The sequence below is a fragment of the Octodon degus genome, unplaced genomic scaffold (genome assembly GCF_000260255.1).
Source record: "Octodon degus isolate 3935 unplaced genomic scaffold, OctDeg1.0 scaffold00005, whole genome shotgun sequence".
Taxonomy (NCBI): Eukaryota; Metazoa; Chordata; class Mammalia; order Rodentia; family Octodontidae; genus Octodon; species Octodon degus.
Genome location: NW_004524581.1, coordinates 9,466,202 through 9,487,835, shown reverse-complemented (window position 1 = coordinate 9,487,835; position 21,634 = coordinate 9,466,202). Strand labels below are relative to the sequence as shown.

At 53.6% G+C, this 21,634-nt stretch overlaps 1 protein-coding gene across 17 annotated transcripts in view; it reads right to left on the bottom strand.

Moving 5' to 3' along the window:
* Nucleotides 1-797: 797 nt before the first annotated feature.
* Col13a1 (collagen type XIII alpha 1 chain) overlaps nucleotides 798-21,634 on the bottom strand; it is a 145,431-nt gene continuing 124,594 nt past the window's right edge. For 6 of the 17 annotated variants that reach the window (XM_023723419.1, XM_023723417.1, XM_023723468.1 and 3 more), the window contains 10 exons: nucleotides 20,664-20,705; nucleotides 19,824-19,850; nucleotides 18,950-19,030; nucleotides 16,391-16,426; nucleotides 14,438-14,491; nucleotides 13,134-13,187; nucleotides 11,947-11,982; nucleotides 6,880-6,966; nucleotides 2,792-2,830; nucleotides 799-1,227 (listed from right to left, as the gene is read on the bottom strand). In XM_023723419.1, coding sequence (XP_023579187.1) covers nucleotides 1,225-1,227; nucleotides 2,792-2,830; nucleotides 6,880-6,966; nucleotides 11,947-11,982; nucleotides 13,134-13,187; nucleotides 14,438-14,491; nucleotides 16,391-16,426; nucleotides 18,950-19,030; nucleotides 19,824-19,850; nucleotides 20,664-20,705 — 459 coding nt within the window. In that variant the 3' untranslated portion in view covers nucleotides 799-1,224. Of the gene's footprint in view, nucleotides 1,228-2,791; nucleotides 2,831-5,857; nucleotides 5,936-6,879; nucleotides 6,967-11,946; nucleotides 11,983-13,133; nucleotides 13,188-14,437; nucleotides 14,492-16,390; nucleotides 16,427-18,949; nucleotides 19,031-19,823; nucleotides 19,851-20,663; nucleotides 20,706-21,634 lie in introns of all 17 variants that reach the window. The other 11 variants (XM_023723454.1, XM_023723430.1, XM_023723428.1 and 8 more) reach the window with 5 other exon arrangements.

The following is a 21,634-nucleotide window of genomic DNA, read 5'->3' as shown; positions in this document are numbered from 1 at the left end:
ATTGAACCCCGGCCACCGTGCTCTGCCTAAGCAAGTGCTTTAGTCTGCTGAGCTATCAGGCGGGCCCTGAAACTCAATTTCTTAAAAACTAAAGACAACTTCAGGCTGACCCAGGTGGCCCAGATCTGGAGATGCGTCCTGACTGTCCTTTGCTGGTGTCAAATGGTAGGGGAGGCAAAGCCTCTTCCCCATCTAGATGTGTGTGAACACACAAATTCCTATCAAGGGACCAGCATGAAAAATTGTAGCTCAAAAGGGAAAAACAAAACGAGTATATAGACAAAATCCCCACCAAGGGCTGGAGAGACAGCTCAGCAGACTAAGCACCTGCTTGGACAAGCACAGGGACTGGGGTTTGATCTCTGGCACCACATGCTGTGCTGGCCCTGCCCCCAGGCATGCTGAGCCAGCCACTGAGACTGAGTGTGGTGATGCATGCCTGTAATCCCAGCGCTGAGGATGCTGGAAAAAGGAGGATCATTAGGAGTCCAATCTGCGTAGTGAGACCTTGTACCAAACATATTGGGGAAAAAAACCCCACTTAAACCTAAAAGCAATAGTAAACAGACACTGTGTATTTTGGGGTGGGTCACAGCCTGAACCCCAACTGCTCAAATGATGAACTTGGACTAAGTTAGAGAAGAAGCTGCCTAGTAGCTGCCCTCTTTCCCTCTGCTGGGCCTAACACTTTAAGGCATTTCTCTATACTTCTGAGGACCCCTGCTTCTTGGACTTCCTGCTTGCACAAGAAAGAATCTGTGTAGTGATTAAACAGGATCATGAACTGTCATGTTTCATTTTTTAATAATGAAAATCCAGAATTGTTAATAAATATTCTTAGGTACACCTAGTCTGGTAACCATCCCGACCTCTGTGTTTATGGGGAGACTCCCACCAGCCAGCGGCACTTGGGTGCTGGTCACCCTCTTTGGCACTGGAACACAATAATTTATTAAACTTCTCTATGTAAATAAGTATGCACGAATATCATGCAAACATTGGGACTGTACTCACAAACAGGAAGTGTATTAGAGACATAGACTTACACAAAAATCTTGTAAACAAAAGGAGAGGTGTTATTTTCTGTACAAAATATGCAAGTTTTCCTCTTTTAATAATCTGTAAGATGCATCATACTTCTGGCATTTTCAAAAAGTGAAAACTGTATAAAAATAAATATTCTATGTATAAACACACACACAGGCCAGTCCGAGGTTAGAGGTGTCACTGCAAGACAAAAGCAAAACAGCGCACAGTTAGTTCCCAGGGGGCCTGTGGGTGCTTATGTCCCTGTAAGCGAGGAGGAGGATCCTGTTCTGGGTTGGATGGGAACCCTGGGTGAGAACAGGGGACTTCAAGCACCTTGAGGGTGGGACATTCCTTTCGCCTTCCAGTGACTCCCCTGCATGGCCACTAGAGGGCACTTCGTGTATTCTGTCTTGGCTGCTTCTGACTTCGTCCCACATGGAACTCAGGGGGTGTGGACCAAAGAACAGGAAGCTCTCTAGTTTGTTACTTCTTGAAAACTTCTCGCGATAGCAGCTGCTGTTCCCTTGCTAAGCTCAGGGATATTTTTATTTTTGGACCATCAGCTGCACCCTTGAAGCAGAAATTCTTCCTTGGGGACAAAGGGCTGTGTCCTGGGATAATGTGGAGCTTCACCTAGATCTTGTAGGGCACAGAGCGACATGAGGAAGCTCCTGGGGTGTTGAGCTTTTTCTTTCTTTGGTTGGGGGGGGGGGAGTACTTTGGCTACCCCAACACATAGGTGTCCAACCTAGGGCCTGGGGTGCCCGGGTCACTTCACCACTTTCATGTGGTCCTGTGGGTGGTGAGACTGCACAATAGCACAGGAGCACAGGGAGCTTATTCATCCCACTGCACGTGTGGCTCTGCTGTCACTGGCACAGGACTAGACCAGCTGAACATGAGCCTGGAGCAAGTTGGGGTCCCCATGCATTTTAGAGAGTGTCGGTGGAGGGCTGGGCAGGAGGCACGGGGAGGGAGGCAGCCCAGGAGGTGGGCTTCTGAAATAGCCAGGGCCAAATGGGGAGATCTGTGGAGGGGCTTGAACTTGCGGCCTCAGCGGCTCTATAGTGGCAAATACCAAGGCAGAGGTGAATCAGCAAAATCTCACCGCTGGCCAGAATGCTAAAGAGCCTGGGAAAGACGGCTGCAGGGTACGTGTGCAAACATGAGGCTGCCATGGCTGAGGTGCAATGGGGAGGGGCAAAACTGGACACTGGACAGTCTCTCTGAGCGGGCATCGAAGCCATGTGAGAGCCAGATGTGGTGGTGCACATCTGTAACCCAACGCTCTGGGTAGCTGAGTGAGCCCTGCCTGGGCAATTTAGCAACCCAGCTAGAATCTGTCTCAAAAGGAAAAGGAAAGAAGGCTGAGGAGGTAGCGTAGTGCAAAGGCCTTGGGGTCAAGCCTTGGTCCTGAAAAAAAGCTGCATGAGTTTAGTGTAAATAGTGTGGGTATCCTCTATCTGGATAAATATCATGTGGCTTAAATGACTTCATCTGAATGCTATAAGAGTGGCTAGTTGATAATTTATTTTATTACTTTTTTTGCTTTTGGTACCAGGGATCTCACTTGCCAGGCAGGCGCTTAGGCTGCTGGGCCTGGGAGGTTCACTGACTACCCACTTGCGAGGAGTGCCTTTCCCAGCCCACATCGCGCTGCCTCTTTGGCAGGAAGGCAGAATTGATGCTGGGTGAGCCCTGTGGCACTGGTCAGGGAGGGCTGTCCACCCTGCCTGAACGGCGCAGGCACAGAAGAGCTTACCTTGTTCCAGCAGCCCTGGACTGGCAGGCCGTCTTGACCCTGCAGGGAGGAAGGGAAGCAGAACACTGAGATTTGGTCCACCAAGCAGGCAGGGCAGGGCTGCCAAGCGCCACAAACATTTGGACAGCTCATTGGGATTGGCCCACCATCACGGTCTGTTTCTTTTCTCTATTCAAGATCAAAACCCTTGGAAGGGGTGGGAGATAATGTTACTTCTCCCAACTCAGCTGAAGTCTCCTGTGGCTGTAGCTAAGGCCAAGAAGGGTGCCCTGGCCTCCAGAGTAGGGGGCACAGATGTCCTGGGGGCCAGGAGAGGACAGGTGCTGCTCTGTGGAGTGCTGGGTACTTGTCCCTCGGCACTTGGGGCTGCAAAATCCAGGCAGAGGGAGAAGCCAGTGACCCTCCCAGCTAGCCTGAGCCTTCATTTGTCTCTTCCTCAGCATGGGAGGAGGACATCTGGACAGTCTCAGTAGGACCGACCAGACAGCTCTGCAGACTAAAGCGCCTACTTAGGCAGAGCACAGAGGTCAGGGTTTGATCTGCACTGAGACAGGGATTGAGACTGGGCATGGTGGCTCACGCCTGTAATCCCAGTGCTTGGGAGGCTGAAAACAGGAGGATCACTGCGAGTCCAATTTACACAGTGAGACCCTGTAGACTTTGTACTAAATACATTTAAAAAAAAAAAATAGACAGTCCCAGTGATGGTCAATCCTGGTTGGGGATTGGGGGTAAAAAGGAACAGCATTCGGCAGTGCTGGCATGTAGCCAGGAGTGCCTTCAACAAAAGCACAAGGGACTGGCCAGGCCTCAGACACTGTGGAAATTCGGGGGCAGAGAAGCAGGTTGGGGAGCAGCTGCACACGGTCTGTGGCAACCACGGGGCACACTAGCCTCAGGATGTTCTGTCCATGGTGATGGGACCTTCCTGTGTCCCCTTGACCTACTGTGCAGTCCTCTCTGGCATGCCCAGGGAGCTTGCAGTGGCCTTAGCAGGCAAGGCTGAGCCAAGGGCAGAGCTCGGGTTCTTAGTCCCATCTGCTGGCAAGGCAGCCAGATCCCAGAATCGCAGGCCCCAGATCGGGGGCCGAGTAGACCTAGGGGCTCAGGGGAGGAGCAAGCGCTCAGCTCCAAGGAGGGAGGTGCCCCAGGCATCCTCAGTGGCCAGACCGACTTCCCCGCCTGCACCAGGCACCTGACCCCTCATCACCTGTTCTTCAGCAGGTGCTGGCCAGACACCAGGGGGCACAGGTGGAGTTCTTCTGCACTAAAATTGCTGATCAGTAGCTTGCCTGTCCCCCACCCCCAGGTTCCTAAGAATACACCCCAGGAGGCAAAGTGAGACACAGAAAGGTAAGATAGGATCCTTCTTGGAACATCAATTGACAAATGATACATTGCTGTGGGATGCTGCCAGAGGAAATGTCACTTTGCATGAAGGGATGACCATTGTTACCCCTGGGCTAGGGAAGGGACCGCACAGTAGCTGGTACATCCCGCAGTGTCCTGGTGGCCCTCTGCCCTCGTCCCAGCCCGCTGTGCTATGATACACTCTCCACAGTCTCTGGGAGGAGAGGAGGCTCTGCAGGCCTAGGCATTCCCATTGGTGGCTGGTGCAGTGGAGGGGTCAGGCAGAGGGGGGAAAGTCACATGCGGTGAGAAGTGGAGAGGCTGAGGTGGTGGCACAGAACTGAAGGTGCTCAAAGGTGGGATAGCCTGCTGGCCCAGGGAGACCTGTGGGGATCCATGGAGACAGGTGCTCCGAGACCTGCGCTGAGAAGCGCTCTCGTGCAGGCTGTGTGGTGGGGCAGCCGCAGGCAGCCAGCAGGGCAGGAGGCATGCTTTTCCATGTGCATGTTCTGTGCCGGATCTATGCCGGCTCCAGTGCCCTTCAAGGGGGCTCCAAGGTCACCCACATGCTGGGCCTGCAGAGGCCCTGGTCTCATCTATCAGCAAGGCGGCCAGATCCCAGAACCAGAGGCTCCAGAGCAGGGACAGATCAGACCTGGATGCCCACACTTTTCTTAGACTGTTTTCTTCCCATTCAATTCTTGAGCCCCCCCCCCCCCCCCAGAGTGAGGCTGGGAAGGCTGGTATCTGATATAAAAGTAGTTTCTGAGTCCCAACTCCTCTGGGTGAGTAGAAGCTTTGGAACTGGTCACCTTGGAGCAAAGTGTCCCCTTCTGCTCTTTTGCAGCTAGCTAAGAGGATCATAGGAGGCTCAAGAGCATCTGCGTCCTGAGAGGAGCTGGACCAGGAAGGAGCCAGCCGCTGCCTCAGTCTAGGACCCAGCTGCAGGAGGCACCCTTGCCTCTTCCTGAACTGTGTTCTCTGCCTTTCCAGCTCTTCTGGATTCTTGCATGGGGAGCCACCTGGGGATGCAGGAAAGGGGCACCAGGAGAGGGTCTCATAATGTCTTCTGGGATTTATGCAAGGAAACAAACCCTCTAGGATCTGAACACCTGGTCTTGGACTGTCCCCTAGTTTTCATGGTGTCCTCTGGGCAGGGACCCAAGACCCAGCCTGGAAGAGCAGGCAAGGTACTTCCTATCTCACCTTGATTCTTGAACTCGTCAGTTTATCCTGTCTAGAACATGCCCATGTGTCCCCAGTCAAACTGTGCAATGGGGAGAGGGCAGGGCGGTGCCGTGACTCAGGCATTCCTTCCAATAGCTTCTTAGTTGTGTGCTAGGTGCATTCTGCCCTAACTGCATGACAAGGAATTGTGCTTGACCTTGACCAGAGAATGCGCTTCCCTGGTTTATCTGTGGTGGCAGGAGTCCCTAGAAGGATCAGAAGCAGCCAAAGCTTGCTTGGGGGCTGGGAGAGCAAGGTGAGGTGCATCAGAAACAGCTACCAGAGGAAGCCAAGAAAACACCCAGAAAACTGCATGCAAGAGGCCAGCATGCTGGGAGCCCTCAGAGCACTGGCTGGTGACCTTTGATGTCCGTGGAGTGAAAAAGCAGGAAAGGGGGTCTGGTTGGATGGAGGAGAAAGCACACGGGTCTAAACCACACACATGGGAAGCCCAGCTGGGCCATGCAGGTAGGCAGGGCGACGCCATACCAATGGGCACGGGGCATCCAGTCCGTCCAGCCCTGGTAACCCCGGTTCCCCTTTCTCTCCTTTAAAACCTCGATGTCCCTGTTCACAAAATCAACCACGATGATTATTTAGGTCAAGAGTGGCCAGCTCCAACTGTGGAGTGGAGAGGCCCTGTCCTAACCTGGCCAGGATGCAGGACCCTTGACATCTTACACTTAACACCTACAAAGTGGGCTAAGGCCTGGCGGGCCCCTCACGTCCATACTTGGCTTCTGTGTGAGCAGAGTTCAGTTAGGGGTCATGTACAGCCAGCCCCTCCGCACGGACCCCGTCTGTTTACAGAGTCACATGCAGTTGCAGATAACCTTTACCTGTAGCACAGCACAGTTTTCAGAACCACTGTGTGGACTGAAAGAACTTGGAAAAACCTGTCAGATGTGTTACACATCATCAGATGCTGGCTCCCTCTGGAAGGCCTCTGTGGGTGTCGTGCTGCCCGTTTTGGCCTGCAGCCTTCAGGTTCTGGCTGGCTGGCGGGCGCTGTCGGCTGTGCATGCAAAGCCCCTTGTGTGGCCTTGTTCTGCCCCCCGCTGCACATCGGGGGCCCTCAGGAGAGTCTAATGCTGGCGTCCTGCATCCTGACCAAGTGAGGAGTCAGATAACCACAACTGCTGGCCACAGAAGTGGCCACAAAACAAAGAAGGCAAATCATGGCTCACAAATGCTCCACTGGCTTCCAAAGCCAGGCCAGAGCCAAGAGCTGAGACCTTCTCCCAAGCCCTCTCGCCCCGTGGTTTCTTCACTTCATGCATCAATTGTTTTGCATCTTCAAAGCAAAGGGATTCAAAGGAAAGGGATTGAGCCGCAATTATTTGCAGCTGGGGCTTGAGGACAACACCCACAGCTGGCAGGCTTTCCAGGGAGCCGACAGACCCTGGTAGCACCAGTGCAGGCATTTGGTTCTCATCCTAGCTGATTTGCCTTTTTTGTTTCCAACCTCAAGGGAAAAACCAGAACAATACAAGTGAGAGATGAAAACATACCAACGGGCAGGGGGCATCTAATCCAGGTGCTCCTTGGTCTCCCTTATCCCCTTTAGGCCCTCTAGAGCCTTTCTTCCCCCTCTCCCCCTGTAAATAATGGTTTAGTCCAAGGGGGGAAAACAAACATCAAAACTTTAGGTTCATTCACAGGTTAAGGTTAGAGACAGAAAATGAAGAATAAGGTTAAAGAGGAAAAGGTAGATTCTTTGAATTAGGATATTGTGCTCAGGGGCTTCAGGGTCAATACCCACTTCTGCCCTTTAAGCACCCAAGAGTTTGGCCAGGGGGAAGGCTGGGGGAAGGCAACCCTGATGCCACTTTATGCTAATGCTAAGCCCAGAGAGGGTCTCAGAGGACCTGAGCAGGAACGACCTCCTTCACTTCGAGGGCCTTGTACTGAAGGGCTTTGGGCTCTCAATATTTTGTCTCAATCACTTTTCATCTCTGATATTCTACTAGGGATCATGGTGACCTTGTTCAGAGTCTTGGGGGTGTGTCTGCCTGCTCGTATGTGCAAGCACAGCCCGGGAGAGCACGCCTGCCCACAAGCCTGCGCATGTGTTGGTGTGTGTGGGTCTGGGCTTAGGCGTGTAGAAGTGTGTGTGTCTGTGTCCTGGTGTACACATGAGGGTGAGAGAAGTTCTCACCTGGATCCTCCATTCCTGGCTTATCTTGGTCTAAAGTCACAGACAGCTGTTTTTATTCATTTTATTTTACTATAGAGAACTATTTGTATACAGGCATGGTGGTCTATGTAATTCATTTGTTTCTGAAAAGCATCAGTAAATGTCATCTAAATAGGTCCTGTTTTCTTTTTTTGTGTCTGGCTCAGCTTGCCCTAGGGGTAGGGCTGGTGCAGCATGTGGTGCCGGGGATTAAACCATGGACCCTATGCTTGCCTAAGCAGGCACTTTAGACCATTGAGCTATCTCGCTGGCCCCCAAATAGGCCCTATTTTCTAAACATGCCAAAGTTCATTTAAAGAAGGGCTGCCTGAAGTTCTTAAAAATGAAGAACCAGGCTGGTGAGATAGCTCAGTGAACTAAGCGCTTGCTTAGGCAAGTGCAGGGACCGTGGTTCAATCCCTAGCACCACAGGTTAGGCTGGCCCTGCCTTGGGCACGCTGAGCCGGCCACCAAGACCAGGCCTGGTGGCACAAGCCTGTAATCTCGGTGCTGGGGAGGCTGAAATAGGAGGATCATGAGTCTGAGCTATGTAGTGGGACCCTGTACCAAATACATTTTTTTTAAAAAGGTGAAGAATCACTTTGTAATGAATTGGAATTTGTATCTTCTTTAAGTCCCTTAAAAAGGGACTTTTTGAGGAAACTACACATGAAGGGACAGTGTACCTCAGCAACCTTCCCAGGGCTCTTTTCTCTGGAAGGTGGTAGCTCATGCTGGGGGAACTTGGAGTGTCACTTTCGGATGACAGGACCTAATCCAGGTGCTCCTTGGAGGGCTCCTCTGAGGGCTGGGCAGAATTTTGGTCAAAACAAAGGCGTGGAGTTCAAGCTGGTTTTGCCAGTTATAAGTGGCATAACTTTAGGAAGCGACTAAACCTTTCTGAGCCTCAGTCTCTCCACCTGTAGGTGGGTACAGTGACACCTGCTTCAGCAGTTCCTGGTCAGGTCTGTGTGCACACGAGTGCACACTTAGTGAGGCACCGGTTGTGTGCTCACAGACGACAGCTGCTGCCTGATGATAGCAGTAAGCATTGCCACTTCTTGTCAAGCAGTAGAGGAGCTAAGGCTGCCGCCACAGGGTTGAGGTCTTGCCATGTCTTCAGGGACAGGCTTTGGGGACCAAGCTGCTTAGACATTAGGAGTACTTGGTAACACCCAGTTCCCCTGATGATTAAAGTGCTAGAACATTTCCTTGGATTTTTGTAAATTACCCAAATTTCTTGATTCTCGAGACTGTCTGCAATTGCCAGCATGTTATTCTAAACGAATTTTCTAAAATGCACACCCCACTTAGAAAGTAGTTTGTATTTAAGAGGAAACACGCATATACATCTTCAATGTGAGCCCATCGCCACAAAGGCATGAGACCGAGATATCACTAAGTCCTGAATGGTGCAGCCATTTGGATGGAGCAGCCCATGGGAAGTGTCCCCAGGACGGCCCCTTTATTCTCTGTGGGAGTACAGTTTCTTGCTGAGAAGGTGGGCAAATGGGAGGTCCCAGGTCCTAGATGACCTTCATGGGGCTAAAGCATGGATTGAACGCCTGACTTCCCTGCTGTGTTCATGGCGCACCTATAACCTGGTATGGTGCATCTCATTCTGAGGGTGGGGCATCTTCCAAATCGGGCACCTGTGGTGGAGGTTAGCCTAGTGCCTTTCCTTATGGCCTCCCAGCCTCCTGCCCCAGAGGTGGCACACAAGGGGCCGTTCAAGGGGGAAAGGAGCAGACAGAGTGGAATGCAGAGATCTCGTAATCAGTAAAAGTAAATGCAGGAAGCTGATTTCTGTGGAAATACATTGGGAGGTGGGGAGGGGCCAGGAGAGGATGAGGGGAGTGGGATTATAATGGGGTGAACATTTTTGGGGGAAAGACAAAAGAAAGCACCCAGGTCAGAAGAGAGAGTGGTTGGGGGAAGAGGAGACAAGAGGGCTGAGAGAAGCAAGACATGCACATGCACGAGCACATGCGTGTGCGGGCACACACCCACACCGAGGCAGGCATACTAGAGCGGCCTCAGACCTTTTCAGTTGGCTGGCTTCCGGGCAGCTCCGGGGCAACACCCGATTTTCCTGATGAACATGGTGCTAGATTCACCTTCTCCTTCCCCTTTGACTGATGGCTTTGCTATTCATGGCTCCCAGGCCAGTTTCATAGAGCTACTTAGAGACCCGGGATGTTCCCTTAGCGACCAGGGCAGAGCAGCTTTCTGTTGTCATGTGTGTCCTCAGCAAGTTCCCAGTTGGGGCCCTGCCACAAGGAACTCTTCCTTTCCTGACCAGGAAAGAGTTTCCCAGACTGCTCTTGGGTGGGATGTGGAGCAGCATGTTGTGTTGTGGTTCACTGAAAGGTAGCACAGCTCTCTGATGAGGTCCCTTTGGCACCATGAGGACAGTGTTGGGGTCTACTGACAGTCACCTCCCAAAACTCGGGTGCGGTGGGGGCTTCCACTAGCTTGGCTCAGCTTCCAGTGTAACAGCAGGGCTTCTAAGCAGCGTGTGGGTGTAGCCTGGTGGCATTTTACCTTGACAAAAGCATCAAAATCCCGAGCTTTCAGCAGAAAAACAAAACATCTTTCTCTGAGTCTTCTTGGGCTTTTGGAAGCCTTATTACCAAGTTCTCAATCTCTCCCTAAAATTCTGATAAGGCTGGTGGCAAACAGAGGTGAAAATGGGGAGGAGAGACAGCTCTCTCGGTGAAGAGCTGTCCCTCAGAAACTGCTCTGTGGTATAAGTGACGTGGCTCTTGATGGCATATTTGTGCAACTGTACTATTTTCTGAGCTTGACTTTGACTAAGTCTTTGACTCTAACTTCTATAGGGGTAGGGAAAGTGTGTCTATAGGGGTAGGGAAAGTGTGTCAAGTTGAGAAGAACTACTTCCCCCACTAATTCCCACAACCTCTGTGAATCATCCAACAACCTTGTCCTTTGGCATGAGAGCCAGGAGCTGACTGATCTTTCCTTCCCTCCTCCCTCCCTCTGTGACCAGGGCCCCTTGTCTGTCCTCCGCTACTGCTATGGTCACTGTCACTAGAAGGACTGATTCTACAGCCTTCAAACAGCTCAAGACCTTAAGCCAACTGAAAATGTCTCAAGAAATAGGTTTTGAAAACATAAATCAAACATAATAAAAGCAGAACACTTTAGATACAAGTCAGAAAGGAGGTTAGCATGCTGCTGAAGAGGTGGAATGATTGCATCTGTCCAGGCCTGAATTCCTTGCCGCTGCCCCTTCCTAAATTCCTGAGATGCCTCTTAGTTTGGCCTTGAAAAGTTGGCCAAGGATCCAGAATTAGATCATTCGTTCCAGTGGCTTCTAGACTTGGTTTTGGCATGGGCAATCTAGAAGGAGTGTTTCCGCCTGCTCCCACTGGTTTACATAATCAGTGGGTCAAACTGAGTTGCTTTTGCTAAGCTTGCGGTGAGGAGCATTTAGATCTAGAAGCACTCAGCAAACACTTCTTATATCGAAGAGAATGGGCTGAAATTGGCGCTGCATATGGACATGTGTATTCTGGCACTTTCTATCCATGAACACAGTCTCAGCCCTAAGAGGTCAGCCATGAGAGCTGGCTTCAGCAATTCAGTGTTCCACCTCTAGCTCTAGTACGTCTCATCCTCACTCTGGGCTGTTCCTCCATCTGCTCCTCCCATTCTTTCTCTGAGGTGTTTTTGGCCCACTGGCAGGCGGCTCTGTGCCTCTAGTGGGCGTGCGCCCCACAGGAAGCTACCATGAGGAGGACGCAAAGGAGACCTTCAAGCAAGGACATAGTTAAATTATCCCTGCTGTGCCCACAGGCCCAGGGCCACAGCATGTGTCATGCACCACTGTCCTGGTAAGGATGGCAGAAACGGGGAGAGCAAGGGGCCTGGGAGGCCAGCAGCCTCTTTTCAAGAGAAATAGCAGTGTCTTTTTTTTTTTTTTTTTTTAAAGGCTTGGCTGTGTGCAACATCTCTCTGCTTGTTCAAGGAACTGGAATTTATTTTCTCACCAGTGGTCTGGAGTGCCCAGAAAAACTAACTTTCAGAAGGCAAGGCAGAGGCAATGATGGATCTAAAAATATATTTAGGGGCCCATCATCAGGGTGACACGGAGAGGGCTGCACTTGCAGCTCCTGTTCCTGGATGGCAAGGCTAATCTGGTGGCCACTGGGGGCTTAGCTTCCCTTGAAGTGTGGCCCAATAGGTGCTTCAATTTCAGGATTAGCCCAGACTCCCTGCATGTCTTGGATTAAGCCCCTTAATATAAACCCTTTCAACTGAAGGTGATTTATCGGGAAATGCTGTATTTCCATGTTAGGTCAGGACACCCCAGCAGATCATTCCAGCCCATCATGAAAACATTAGTAACCAGGGCCAAAGTATGTGGGCTCTGACTTACCCGGTTTCCTTTATCACCGGGTGGTCCGTGTAAACCCTGCAGTAAATCAGAGAGATGAAGACATGTTAATGAGAAGATGCAGAACAGCCAGCCACACAGTCTTCGTTCCAGGCTCCGAAAGCTGCCTGCTGATGCCTGACTCGGCAGAGACAGGTCCGATCACCCCTGTTTTATAGGCGGACAGATGAGCAAAACCATCACAGAACTTGACCTAGAGGTGAATGATGAGTTATGGGCAAAGCAAAGACCACGGTTCTGGTTTCCTCAGTCTTGAGCCCATGTCCCAGGTGTGTTCTTCCAGGGTCACTAATGCAGATGAATGGTCAGCTCTGCAGATGTGGCGGGCAGGGACAGGATGCCCCTGCAGAGCAGCACTTATGGCTCTCCTGCTGGGCCTGCACAGGCAAAATGACTCCTCCACAGCTTCTCAGACCTTCTTGCAAGGTGACAAATGGCTTTGGGCAATAAGCATGAGCAGACTGGCCTGGTCTCCTTAGGCAACATGTCACTACAGCCTTTAAGTTCAGCGAGCCACTCAGGCCCTTTCAGGTGGACACTCGGCTTTCACAATGAAGCGTTGGACAAGCACACTGCAGACAGAGCTCAGGCTGCTCCTTAAGGTCCAGTTCTCTTGGAAAATAGGTAATGGTGGGTTTTGGAGTGTCTCCTCTCTGTGTCACAGGGATCTGATTTGATGCTTCCCTTCTTTGAGGGCAGAGGTGGTGGCACAGTCACGTGGGCAGTTCCGTGCACCTGACACGGGGCTCCAGATGTGCTGTTATGCCCTGTGATCTGTTCCCCTGGGTTTAGCTCCTCAGAGTGCCTTTGTGAGTTCCAGCTCCCCCACCAGGAGCCTCTTGGTGGCATCCTTTGTTACAGAATGCCCCTGACTCTGGCCGTTCTGTTGCGCTCTGGTTTTCAGTGAGTACAAGGGTGGGGTGGGGGAAAGATTGACAGGGAGAAGGAGAGAGGGCGAGAGAGAAATAGAGACAGAGGCAAACAGAGAGAGAGAGAGAGAGAGAGAGAGAGAGAGAGAGAGAGAGACAGACAGAGAGACAGACAGACAGAGAGACAGACAGACAGAGAGAGAGACAGTGACAGAGAGAGAGCCAGAGATACTGAGAGACAGAGACAAGGATACAGAGAGACACAGAGACAGAGAACACTTCTGGTCTCACGGGACTCACAGGAAGCCCAGCTGCTCCCGTTGGTCCTGTCATCCCTGGATCTCCTTTGCTGCCCTGAAACAAGAGAAGCCTTTGAATCCTTTCTGATGTGGCAATAACCTTCTGTCACCATTGCCTATTCTAGCACAAAGCCTGGACAACCTCTCCAACCGCCTCAAAGCCCTCAGGAAGCAAGGGCTGTGTGGAAGGTGTGTGTGTGTGTGTGGGGGGGGGCTGGTGGTCCCAACGTGCCTGGAGGCTCTGAGAGCCCCTTCATCCTCTCCAATGTAGTCTGTCCCCCCAGAGCCTCCAGAAGGGCTGGTATATGGGCCAATGCAGAAGAAGAAAGGAATGGACAGGATGGCTTTGATATTGTCTCTGAAGCTGCAGAGCCAGTCCTCAGGATGACCATTAGTCCTCTGTGGACACAACCCACCCTCCCTGTCCCTTCAGCCCCGGATGGAGCCAGCAAGGTGGGTGGACGGAGGGGAGCTTCTGGCAGCTGGAAAGCCCAGTGGATGCCCTGGGCTCCAGCTGGAGGAGTAAAGATGAGAAAGAACCCTGCTCTCCCGTCTGCACCAAGCTGCATCCTGCCACCCTCAATCTCACTTAGGCCTGCTCTACACAGAATGGGCCCACATCAGGGTGTCAAGCAACATGGCCAGGGCACAGGAACCAAGCCTGGTGCTCTCCCCTCCAGACTTTTTTTTCTTTTGAATTTAGGACAGGGTCTACAGGGTGTACAGGTTCTCACTATGTAGATTGGACTTGTAGTGATTGTCCTGTTTTCAACCTCCCAAGTGCTGGGATTATAGGCTTGCACCACCACGCCCAGTCTCAATTGCCATCTCAGCGCACTCTGGGGGTGGGGCCGGCACAGCAAGCTAGGGATTGAACCCCAGCTGCTGCGCTCTGCCTCAGCAGGTGCTTTAGTCCAGTGAACTATTTGGCCCTCCCTCCAGACTTCTTGATGTCCTCTGGGAAACTTCTAATCGCCACTGGCACGCTGTTCTGTGCTGGTCCTTACATTATGACAACTGTAAGATGGGCAGTGACAGCAGCACTGGAAGCCTTGTCAGGCTGCACTGTGACAGATACGAGGTGAGTGCAGGCCGAGGTGGAGGCTGTGTCTCACCTTTCCAGATTGCCCACTCATGGGCACAGGCCTGCCAGCTCCCCAGGGCTGCTGTGACAGTGACAGAGAGGAGAGGGCTGAGGGCTAAGACCCCTGGGGCCAACACAGTAACCAGTGGGGTTGCAGATCCCAGGCTGGGGCTGAGGAAGGACCGCCTGATCCCTCCCTCCTGGCCCCCCGGAGTGCTCACCCTCTCGCCCTTTGGTCCTGCGGGGCCTGGAATGCCAATTGGTCCTGGGGTACCCTGGGAGGTAAAGAGAGTAGAGGTGAGACACTAGGTTGGGAGCCAGGAGAGTCCTGCCTGGAGAGGAGTGAGGTCCAAGACTGGTTTTCAGGGTTGGCGAGGCCAGGCGTGTTCAGGGCAGTCACGCGACTGGGTTGCGATGTTTTTTGGGTTTGGGGGTCTCAGAGGAGAAAGCACCTCCACGCTGCCTCAGAGCCAGATTCGTGGAATGAAACCCTTTCACGTCATAACCAAGCTCACCAAGGCTGAAAACAACAGGAGAACGCTGCTTAGTTTGCTCCCAGAAGCACTTGGGAGGGAGGCGACCACGTTCCAGGACAGGGGCTGGGGCTGGCACTCTGTCACAGCTCCACATGCAGCGGGAGGGTTTTCATGCCACAGGGACCAATGCGGACGCACACAGAGGCAGGAGAGCGAGGGTCACTCAGCAGCACCCACCCTGCCACCCCCGTGGACCTGTCTCTGGCGCCAGCCTCTAGCTTTTTGTTTTCCAGCTGCAGAATAGGCTGAAAGAGAGTGGACGGCATTCTGGTGTCTGCAGTGCACAGGCCTGCAGGGAGGTGGGCAGGTGCTCCCCGAGCCAGGGCAGCAGGGAGCTGGGGGAGGGAGGCGCTGGAGCGGCGTTGCTCAGAGACTGCGCAGGTGCTGTGGCATCACTGGATGTCTTCCCCAGGCCCCCTCTGTGGTCAGACTGGACCAAGTATGTGTGTCACAGCTCCTATTTCTCTGCCTCAGTGTTTACACATCTAACTCAGATGAGAATGTGGGGCGTCTGAGAGTAGCTGTGAAAGCGGGACACCACAGACGGGGAAAAGCTGATTTCCTTTACATGAAGAGAAAGAGCCACAGGCCATTTTGAGGAGGCACAGCTAAAAGCCAGAGCAGGCTCAGAACAGGGCTCCAGCATCCCTGGGCTGGGCTCCAGGCACCTGAGGGGCCCCGGACTCTCGGGTCCTGTCTCAGCGCCAGGTCTTCCCACTCTAAAACCTCGGGCAGCGTGAGTGTCTGCTCCCAGGCCGCTGCTAGTCCCAGAGCAGGGGTGTGAACACCGCTCCTGCAGTCACCGCATCAGCCCCAGGAGTCTCAGCCCCCTGCCTCCTTCACCTGCTCATCCAGGCCTGATCACCTGGTGGACCATGGGCCAACATGGCCCCAAAGCAGGCTCTAGGCAGACAGGAGATCCACTAGCTGGGAGGGGCTTGGCACACACAAGGCTTGTGTGGCCCCTGAGCAGAGGAGTTGGACTGTTAGCCCTGGAGAGGGAGTGACCCCACTCCATGACACAGAGACGTGTCATGGAGACATGATACCGAGACAGGCCATGACATGGAGTCCTCATGATGCTTGGGGCAGGGACCGAAGGTGGAGGAGGCCACTGTCTCTTTTGCCTCTGCTGTTTGTTACACAGAAGAACTGGAGAAAGGGGATACAAGAGCCCTGTCCCTACTCTGTAACACATCCCCTTGCTGAGCAGCGGGTGGCAGTGGACCCTGGTGGTGAAAGGTCTATGGCTGAAACATGTGCATGGGACACGGAGCTGGCACTGGCCTCTGCTCTGCTCATGCCCACCAGGCAGGCTGTGCGGGATAGTGAAGCCCCACAGGTAGACAGGAGGACAGAGCTCACGGCTTGACGACAACGCAGCGGGACGGGCACAAACAGACACTGGTGTGTTTGCTGGGGATCCAGCTGTCCTTTGGGCTCTGGACATGTCCGCAGAACCAAGGTCCCTGGGTGCATGGGGTAGAGGGGGCGCCTGCAAAAGCACTCTGACCTGAGCATAGATGGGACCTTTCTGGTGTCTGTGGTGGGGCAAGGCATGACTTACTGAGGAAACGAGGCCACAGTGGGACAGACAGGAGGGATTGTAGGCTGGGAGTGGGGAGAAGTGACACTCACCGGTGGCCCCGGCCTGCCGTCCAAACCTGACGCTCCCTGGACGAAGGGCACAGTTTGACCAAAAGAAGGGAAGGGCAGAGTGGGAGGGAGAGAAAGGGACAACGGGAAGGGAAGAGGTGAGTAAGCATGACTCTGGACAGACACAAACGCTGGCATCAAACACGACGGGAGGAACGAGCCTGGAGGACAGGGAGTGTGTTTACACGGAGACCAGGACAACACGGAGACACCAAACGCTGCGGCCACCACTGAGCAGGCTGGGTAGGGACCAACACAGAGGCTGCTCTGGTCCTCCACACACCTCAGGAACCCCTTGCCCAGGGGCTCAGGGCTCCAGGGAAAAGGACAGAGAAAGGGAATCCTGGGAGATGTCTGGACAAGGGTTATGTACTCTGCCCAGGATGGGATTCCTGGGAAGGACGAGGCCTTGCTGAGGAACCAAGCGAGGGGGCCCTTCTCAGCTGCTGCACACTGGTTGAGATCAGGCCAGACGCCCGCACTCCTCCACTTTTCCTCGTCCTGGTCAGCCCTGAGCCTTAGCATCTGCTTTGGGAACCTGGGAAGCAGCTGGCTGCAAGACACCAGCCCCTGAGCTTGCGGGCAGGGCTTGGCATTTCACTGGCTTTGTATCATTTGAAGAACCTGAGCAGGCTCTGTCCACAGGCTGCGAACACAGAAGACCCTTCACAGAAGAGGCCTTGGGGGCAGCTGACTGGATCATAGGTCTGAGGCTTCAAGCCCCCCATGGCAATCAGGCAGGTGGGCGGTGCTCAGAAACAAGCCCATTCGTGATGGGAATGGAGCCCCAGTGCCAGGCTAAGGAGCTGGTCCTGCTGTCCACCTAAGAAACCCAGGGGCACATTGCTGAAGGTGCCCGTGTGACGAGCTAAAGAGAAGGCAGCTGAGCACTCTCGCCAGTAAGGGCTGACTTCCTGGAAACTGCTTCCTGCTGAGCTCAGAGCTGTGCCTGAGCCTCAAGATTTTAAGGTGGAGGAAGCTGACTCCTCCCAGAGAAAGAGCTTCAGGCGGAAGATCTGCCGAGGCCTGGCTTCTCAGTGTTGGACCAGCATGGCTCTCGGCCCCCTGGTCCTTCCGGCTATGACTGAGGTTCTCAACTCCAGTGCACATTAGCATCTTCTAGACTGGCCTCACCAATCCAGATGCCCAGACCCCACCCCAGCCCAGTGCCACCAGTCTCCAAGAGCAGGACATGCCTCTCTCCAAAAGCTGGAGAATTCAATAGAGATTGGGCACCATGGCTTTCACATGGCACTTTCTGATTATAGGACCTGTCTCGTCACTGTCACCTGCATGTCAGGCCCTGATTGCATTCTCTAATGTTCACTGGGGCTGTTGGGGCCATGAAGGTGGGTAAAGAGAGAATTGTGCGTGGGTGCAGACAAGAGGGAGTTCCCATAGGAAGGTGCACCCTATTCATTGCAGACACAGCTTATAATACGGAAAATGTCTGTTCAAGTCATTGATTTATTAATCTGTCAAGCAAATCAGCTTCTTAAATATTCCTACATTTGTGCATTAATGAGGCTGTAATTTCTTTTGCTTTGGCTGTGATTATACGAACCAGATCTTCAGGCTCTGCAGAGCTGGGGTAATTGGTTTCCCATTGTTACCTAGACCATGATGGCTACCTGGGGGTGGGGTCAGACCTTGAGTGGGGTCTGGAGGAAGGCAGAATAGCTTAAATGAGCTCCACGGCAAGGACGTGGACTCAGTGGAGGAGCGATGTCTGGCCCTACCTGTCCACCTAGTTCCTTTGTGACCTCAGCTGGCCATTGATGAAATGATGCCATGTGTTGCTGATGCCCCCGCCAGCTCTTGAAAACCCAGCTCACAGGGTGCCAGCCTCAGTAGGGTGTGCTGTGCTCCCCTGGACATGGGTGGGCCGTGACAGCCATCAGGCCATGGGGACCTGGGGCCCTGGCTGGACCAGACTAGTCCCTACCTCTGGACAAGTAGATGCCTCCTGAGAGCCTGAGCCACTGACCAGGGACCTCTGAGCAGGCAGAGCTTTCTGGGTTCCTGGGCGAAAGTGGGCTTAGTCTGCTGGGCCCAGAGTGTGCCTGTTACCTACTTCACTGCTGAGGCTAGTGGACAGAGCAAGGTTCTTGGGAGGTCCTTCCGGGAAACAGGTGAGATGGAGAGTACCTCACTGTCTACTACTCCCAAGTCCTTAAAGGAGCAATGTCTGTCTCTGTCTGCCCAACTAGTTCCTTTGCAGACTTGCTTGCCCTGAATCAGGCACAACAGGCCCTGAGGCTGATCTTGGGTCCCTCTGCCTTTCCACCCAGCCTGCTGGGGGTGGGAACCTTGTCCTTCTTAGTGTCACTTTCCCTAAGCACCAAGGCAAGGCCTGCTGTGGGGAGAGGCTCAAAAAGTTGAAGTCTGTGGTCATGCCCAAGTGGGAAGGAAGGCTGCAGGGAGTGTGGAGTGCTCAGAGCTTCAGAACCTGGGCTTTCTGTGCAGCTCTTGCCCCAGTCCCTGGCCAGGGCCACCCCAGTGGTCTGCTTGCAATGGTCTTGCTGGGGCCCAGGTACTTACGGGTAATCCCAGAGGCCCTCGGTCTCCTTTTTCTCCCTGGACACCCTTCTCTCCTTTCTCTCCATCTAGTCCTGCTTCCCCCTGAAGGAGAGGGAGATGGAGGAGGTCACAGAAGGGCATGACCCACAGCTCATTCCCATCTCATCCTTTTTGTTGAGGAGGGAGGAGGTGCAGGTTGCAGCTGGGGTGCCAAGAATCTGGAGTCACCAGCCTGTCATTGTCATACTTAGCATCCTTCATAGTAAAAGGGATGAATGGAGAGGGGACTACACATAGGGCAGTTCTGGGTCAGGCTTCAGGACAGGGGCCATTTGCAGGGCAGGAAAAGCAGACTCCTGCAGGATCTGCTGGGGAATGCCCAAGACATACCACTAGACCACAGGGGCTCACTAACTGGTTGGGAGAAGAAACTCCCAGACAGTGCCAGGGCAGAGGGTGAAGGCCACTGTCCTGTGTAGTTGCCAGCCCCTTTTATTTATTTGCAATGCTGCAGGGGAGGTCACGAGAGCCCCAGAGCAGAGGCCCTTGGGATTGGCCCTGAGAGGGGTCCTGGGTGACACTGCTGTCTGTTTTCCTCCTGTACTTCAGGGCGGTGAAGGGTCAGGCAGGTGAGATGGGAAAGTAGTTCATGTTTTCCAAGAACCTCGCCTGTCACCCTGTGGAGGCAGCAGATGGGTGGGAAAATTCTGTGTCCCGAGCATGCGGGTGGCACTGCTGGACGTTAAAGGGGTGCAGGAAGCTTGTCCTGCCCCAGTGGTATCCATGATTCACACAGGGCCGTTTAGGGAGGTGGGCCAGCTGGGCCCTTTCGGCCTTCACTGGACCATGCCCTCCTCGTCCCTTCCCCAGCTCCAGCCACATGGCCTCTTCTTACCTTTGGTCCAGGCAGACCTTGGAGCCCCTGCAGTTGGAATCAAAACAAGGTCCGTTAGAACTGTGCTCCTAGATCAGTTCCCCCCACCCTTGGGCTGGCTGGCAGAAGAGCTGGGGTTGGAGTGCAGCTTGTGGTCTGGCATCCCTGCCCATGACGGCCAGAAGGGAATGTGAAGAGGGACACTGCTTGGGGCTTCTTGGGGCCAGGGTTCTGCAGCCAGGCGCTGACAGAACATTTCTCTGTGGCTCCTGTGGCTGACCCAGAATCTCATGAAGGGGAGACTAAAGAAACACAGCAAAGATGAAATAATGCATACAAAGTGTTTAGCTCGGCGCATGGCAGGTTTCAGTCAATGTTGGCTGCTATCACTGTTGCCGCTCCACTTCTGCCTGTGAGGACAGGTGACACACAGAGCTGTGGGGACTGTGAGCGGTGCAGCAGGGCAGATGAGCACTTGTGGGGTTGGGGTGCATGGGGGCCCCTAGGTGCAGTAGAAGGGGTCCCAGGTTACATTTCTATAATCACAGGGAAGGCCAGCCCCCGGCTGGTGTTCTGAGCCACATCCTTTTTGAAAAAAACTAGGCCACTGTGAAATTTTGATCCTGTTTTCTTGCCAGCTGGGTAGCAGGAGGGAGGTCAGGAAGGGCCAGATGTTGAACAGCAAAGGATTAAAAAATGTCAGGCAGAGCTGGAGAGAAAGCAGGGGCTGCCATGCGGGTCAGCTGTTTCCAGAGAATCCCCCATGCTGCAGGCTCCTTGATGTCCCTGGGATGGAGCGTTTAACGTGGGAGGGACCTTGAGGACCTGGCCACAGGGGACTGGACAAGGCCTCCAACTCACCGGAGGTCCAGGAGGCCCCTCTGGCCCTGGTGGCCCAGGAACCTAGAAGCCAAAAGGGAGCCCTGTTACACTGCATGTTGTCCTTCCTCCTGACGTGGCCTGGGGTCTTCCTAAGGCCACAGGAGGGCAGGAACCCCACGGGAGGCCAGCCCCATCCACAGTGTCACATAAGAAGGCTCAGGCCAGGTCACAAACTTACAGCAACCCTCCCGCCTGCATAACATTGAAAAGCACACTGCCTGGGAACGTCCCCAGAGCGTCCATTTCTCCAGATTTCTTAAAAACCTGGAAAGTCTGGTAGTGCTGGGCTCTGGCCATGCCCGTGTGTGGCAGCAATTGCAGGAGGGGAGTAAGTGCTCTTCCTGCTGGCCGGAGCCTGTGGTCCCTGGTCCAGCCAGCCTCTGGCCCTCCCTGCCACCTTTGCTCAGACTTCTGGCCCTCAAGCTCCACATGCCCAGGCCCTGGGGGCACTGAGCTTGGAGGAGCAGAGCCTGCTGATCCTGGGGGGAAGGGGGAAGTGTATCTGCAGAGCATCCCTCGAGCCCCCTGGGTGTGGAACACAGTGGGCACTGCTGCCCTTGAGGGCTGCTTGCTGCTGGAGATTCAGGCCAGACACGGTCTGGGGATGACGAAGGTGACATCTGTCTGTCCACAGTCTGCCACCACCTGCTCCTCTCTTAGTGGGGGACCCCCCCAGTTTGGGGTTCTCAGGTGCCTCGGCTTCCCCAGGATAGAATTCCCTGGAGTGTGGCCTGGCCGAGGACCTGTCAGGTCACCCTGCAGTGGCCTCAGGCCCCTAGTGTCCCTTCAGCCTCTAAGCTTCTCAGCTCCCTAACAGTCTCGTCAGTGGAAAAATAATCTTTGGAAACTCTACCTTCCTTAAAAAAGCTTATCTTCCCGGTTCCACACACACACACACACACACACACACACACACACACACACACACAAAAAGCTTACCTTTTTTCCTT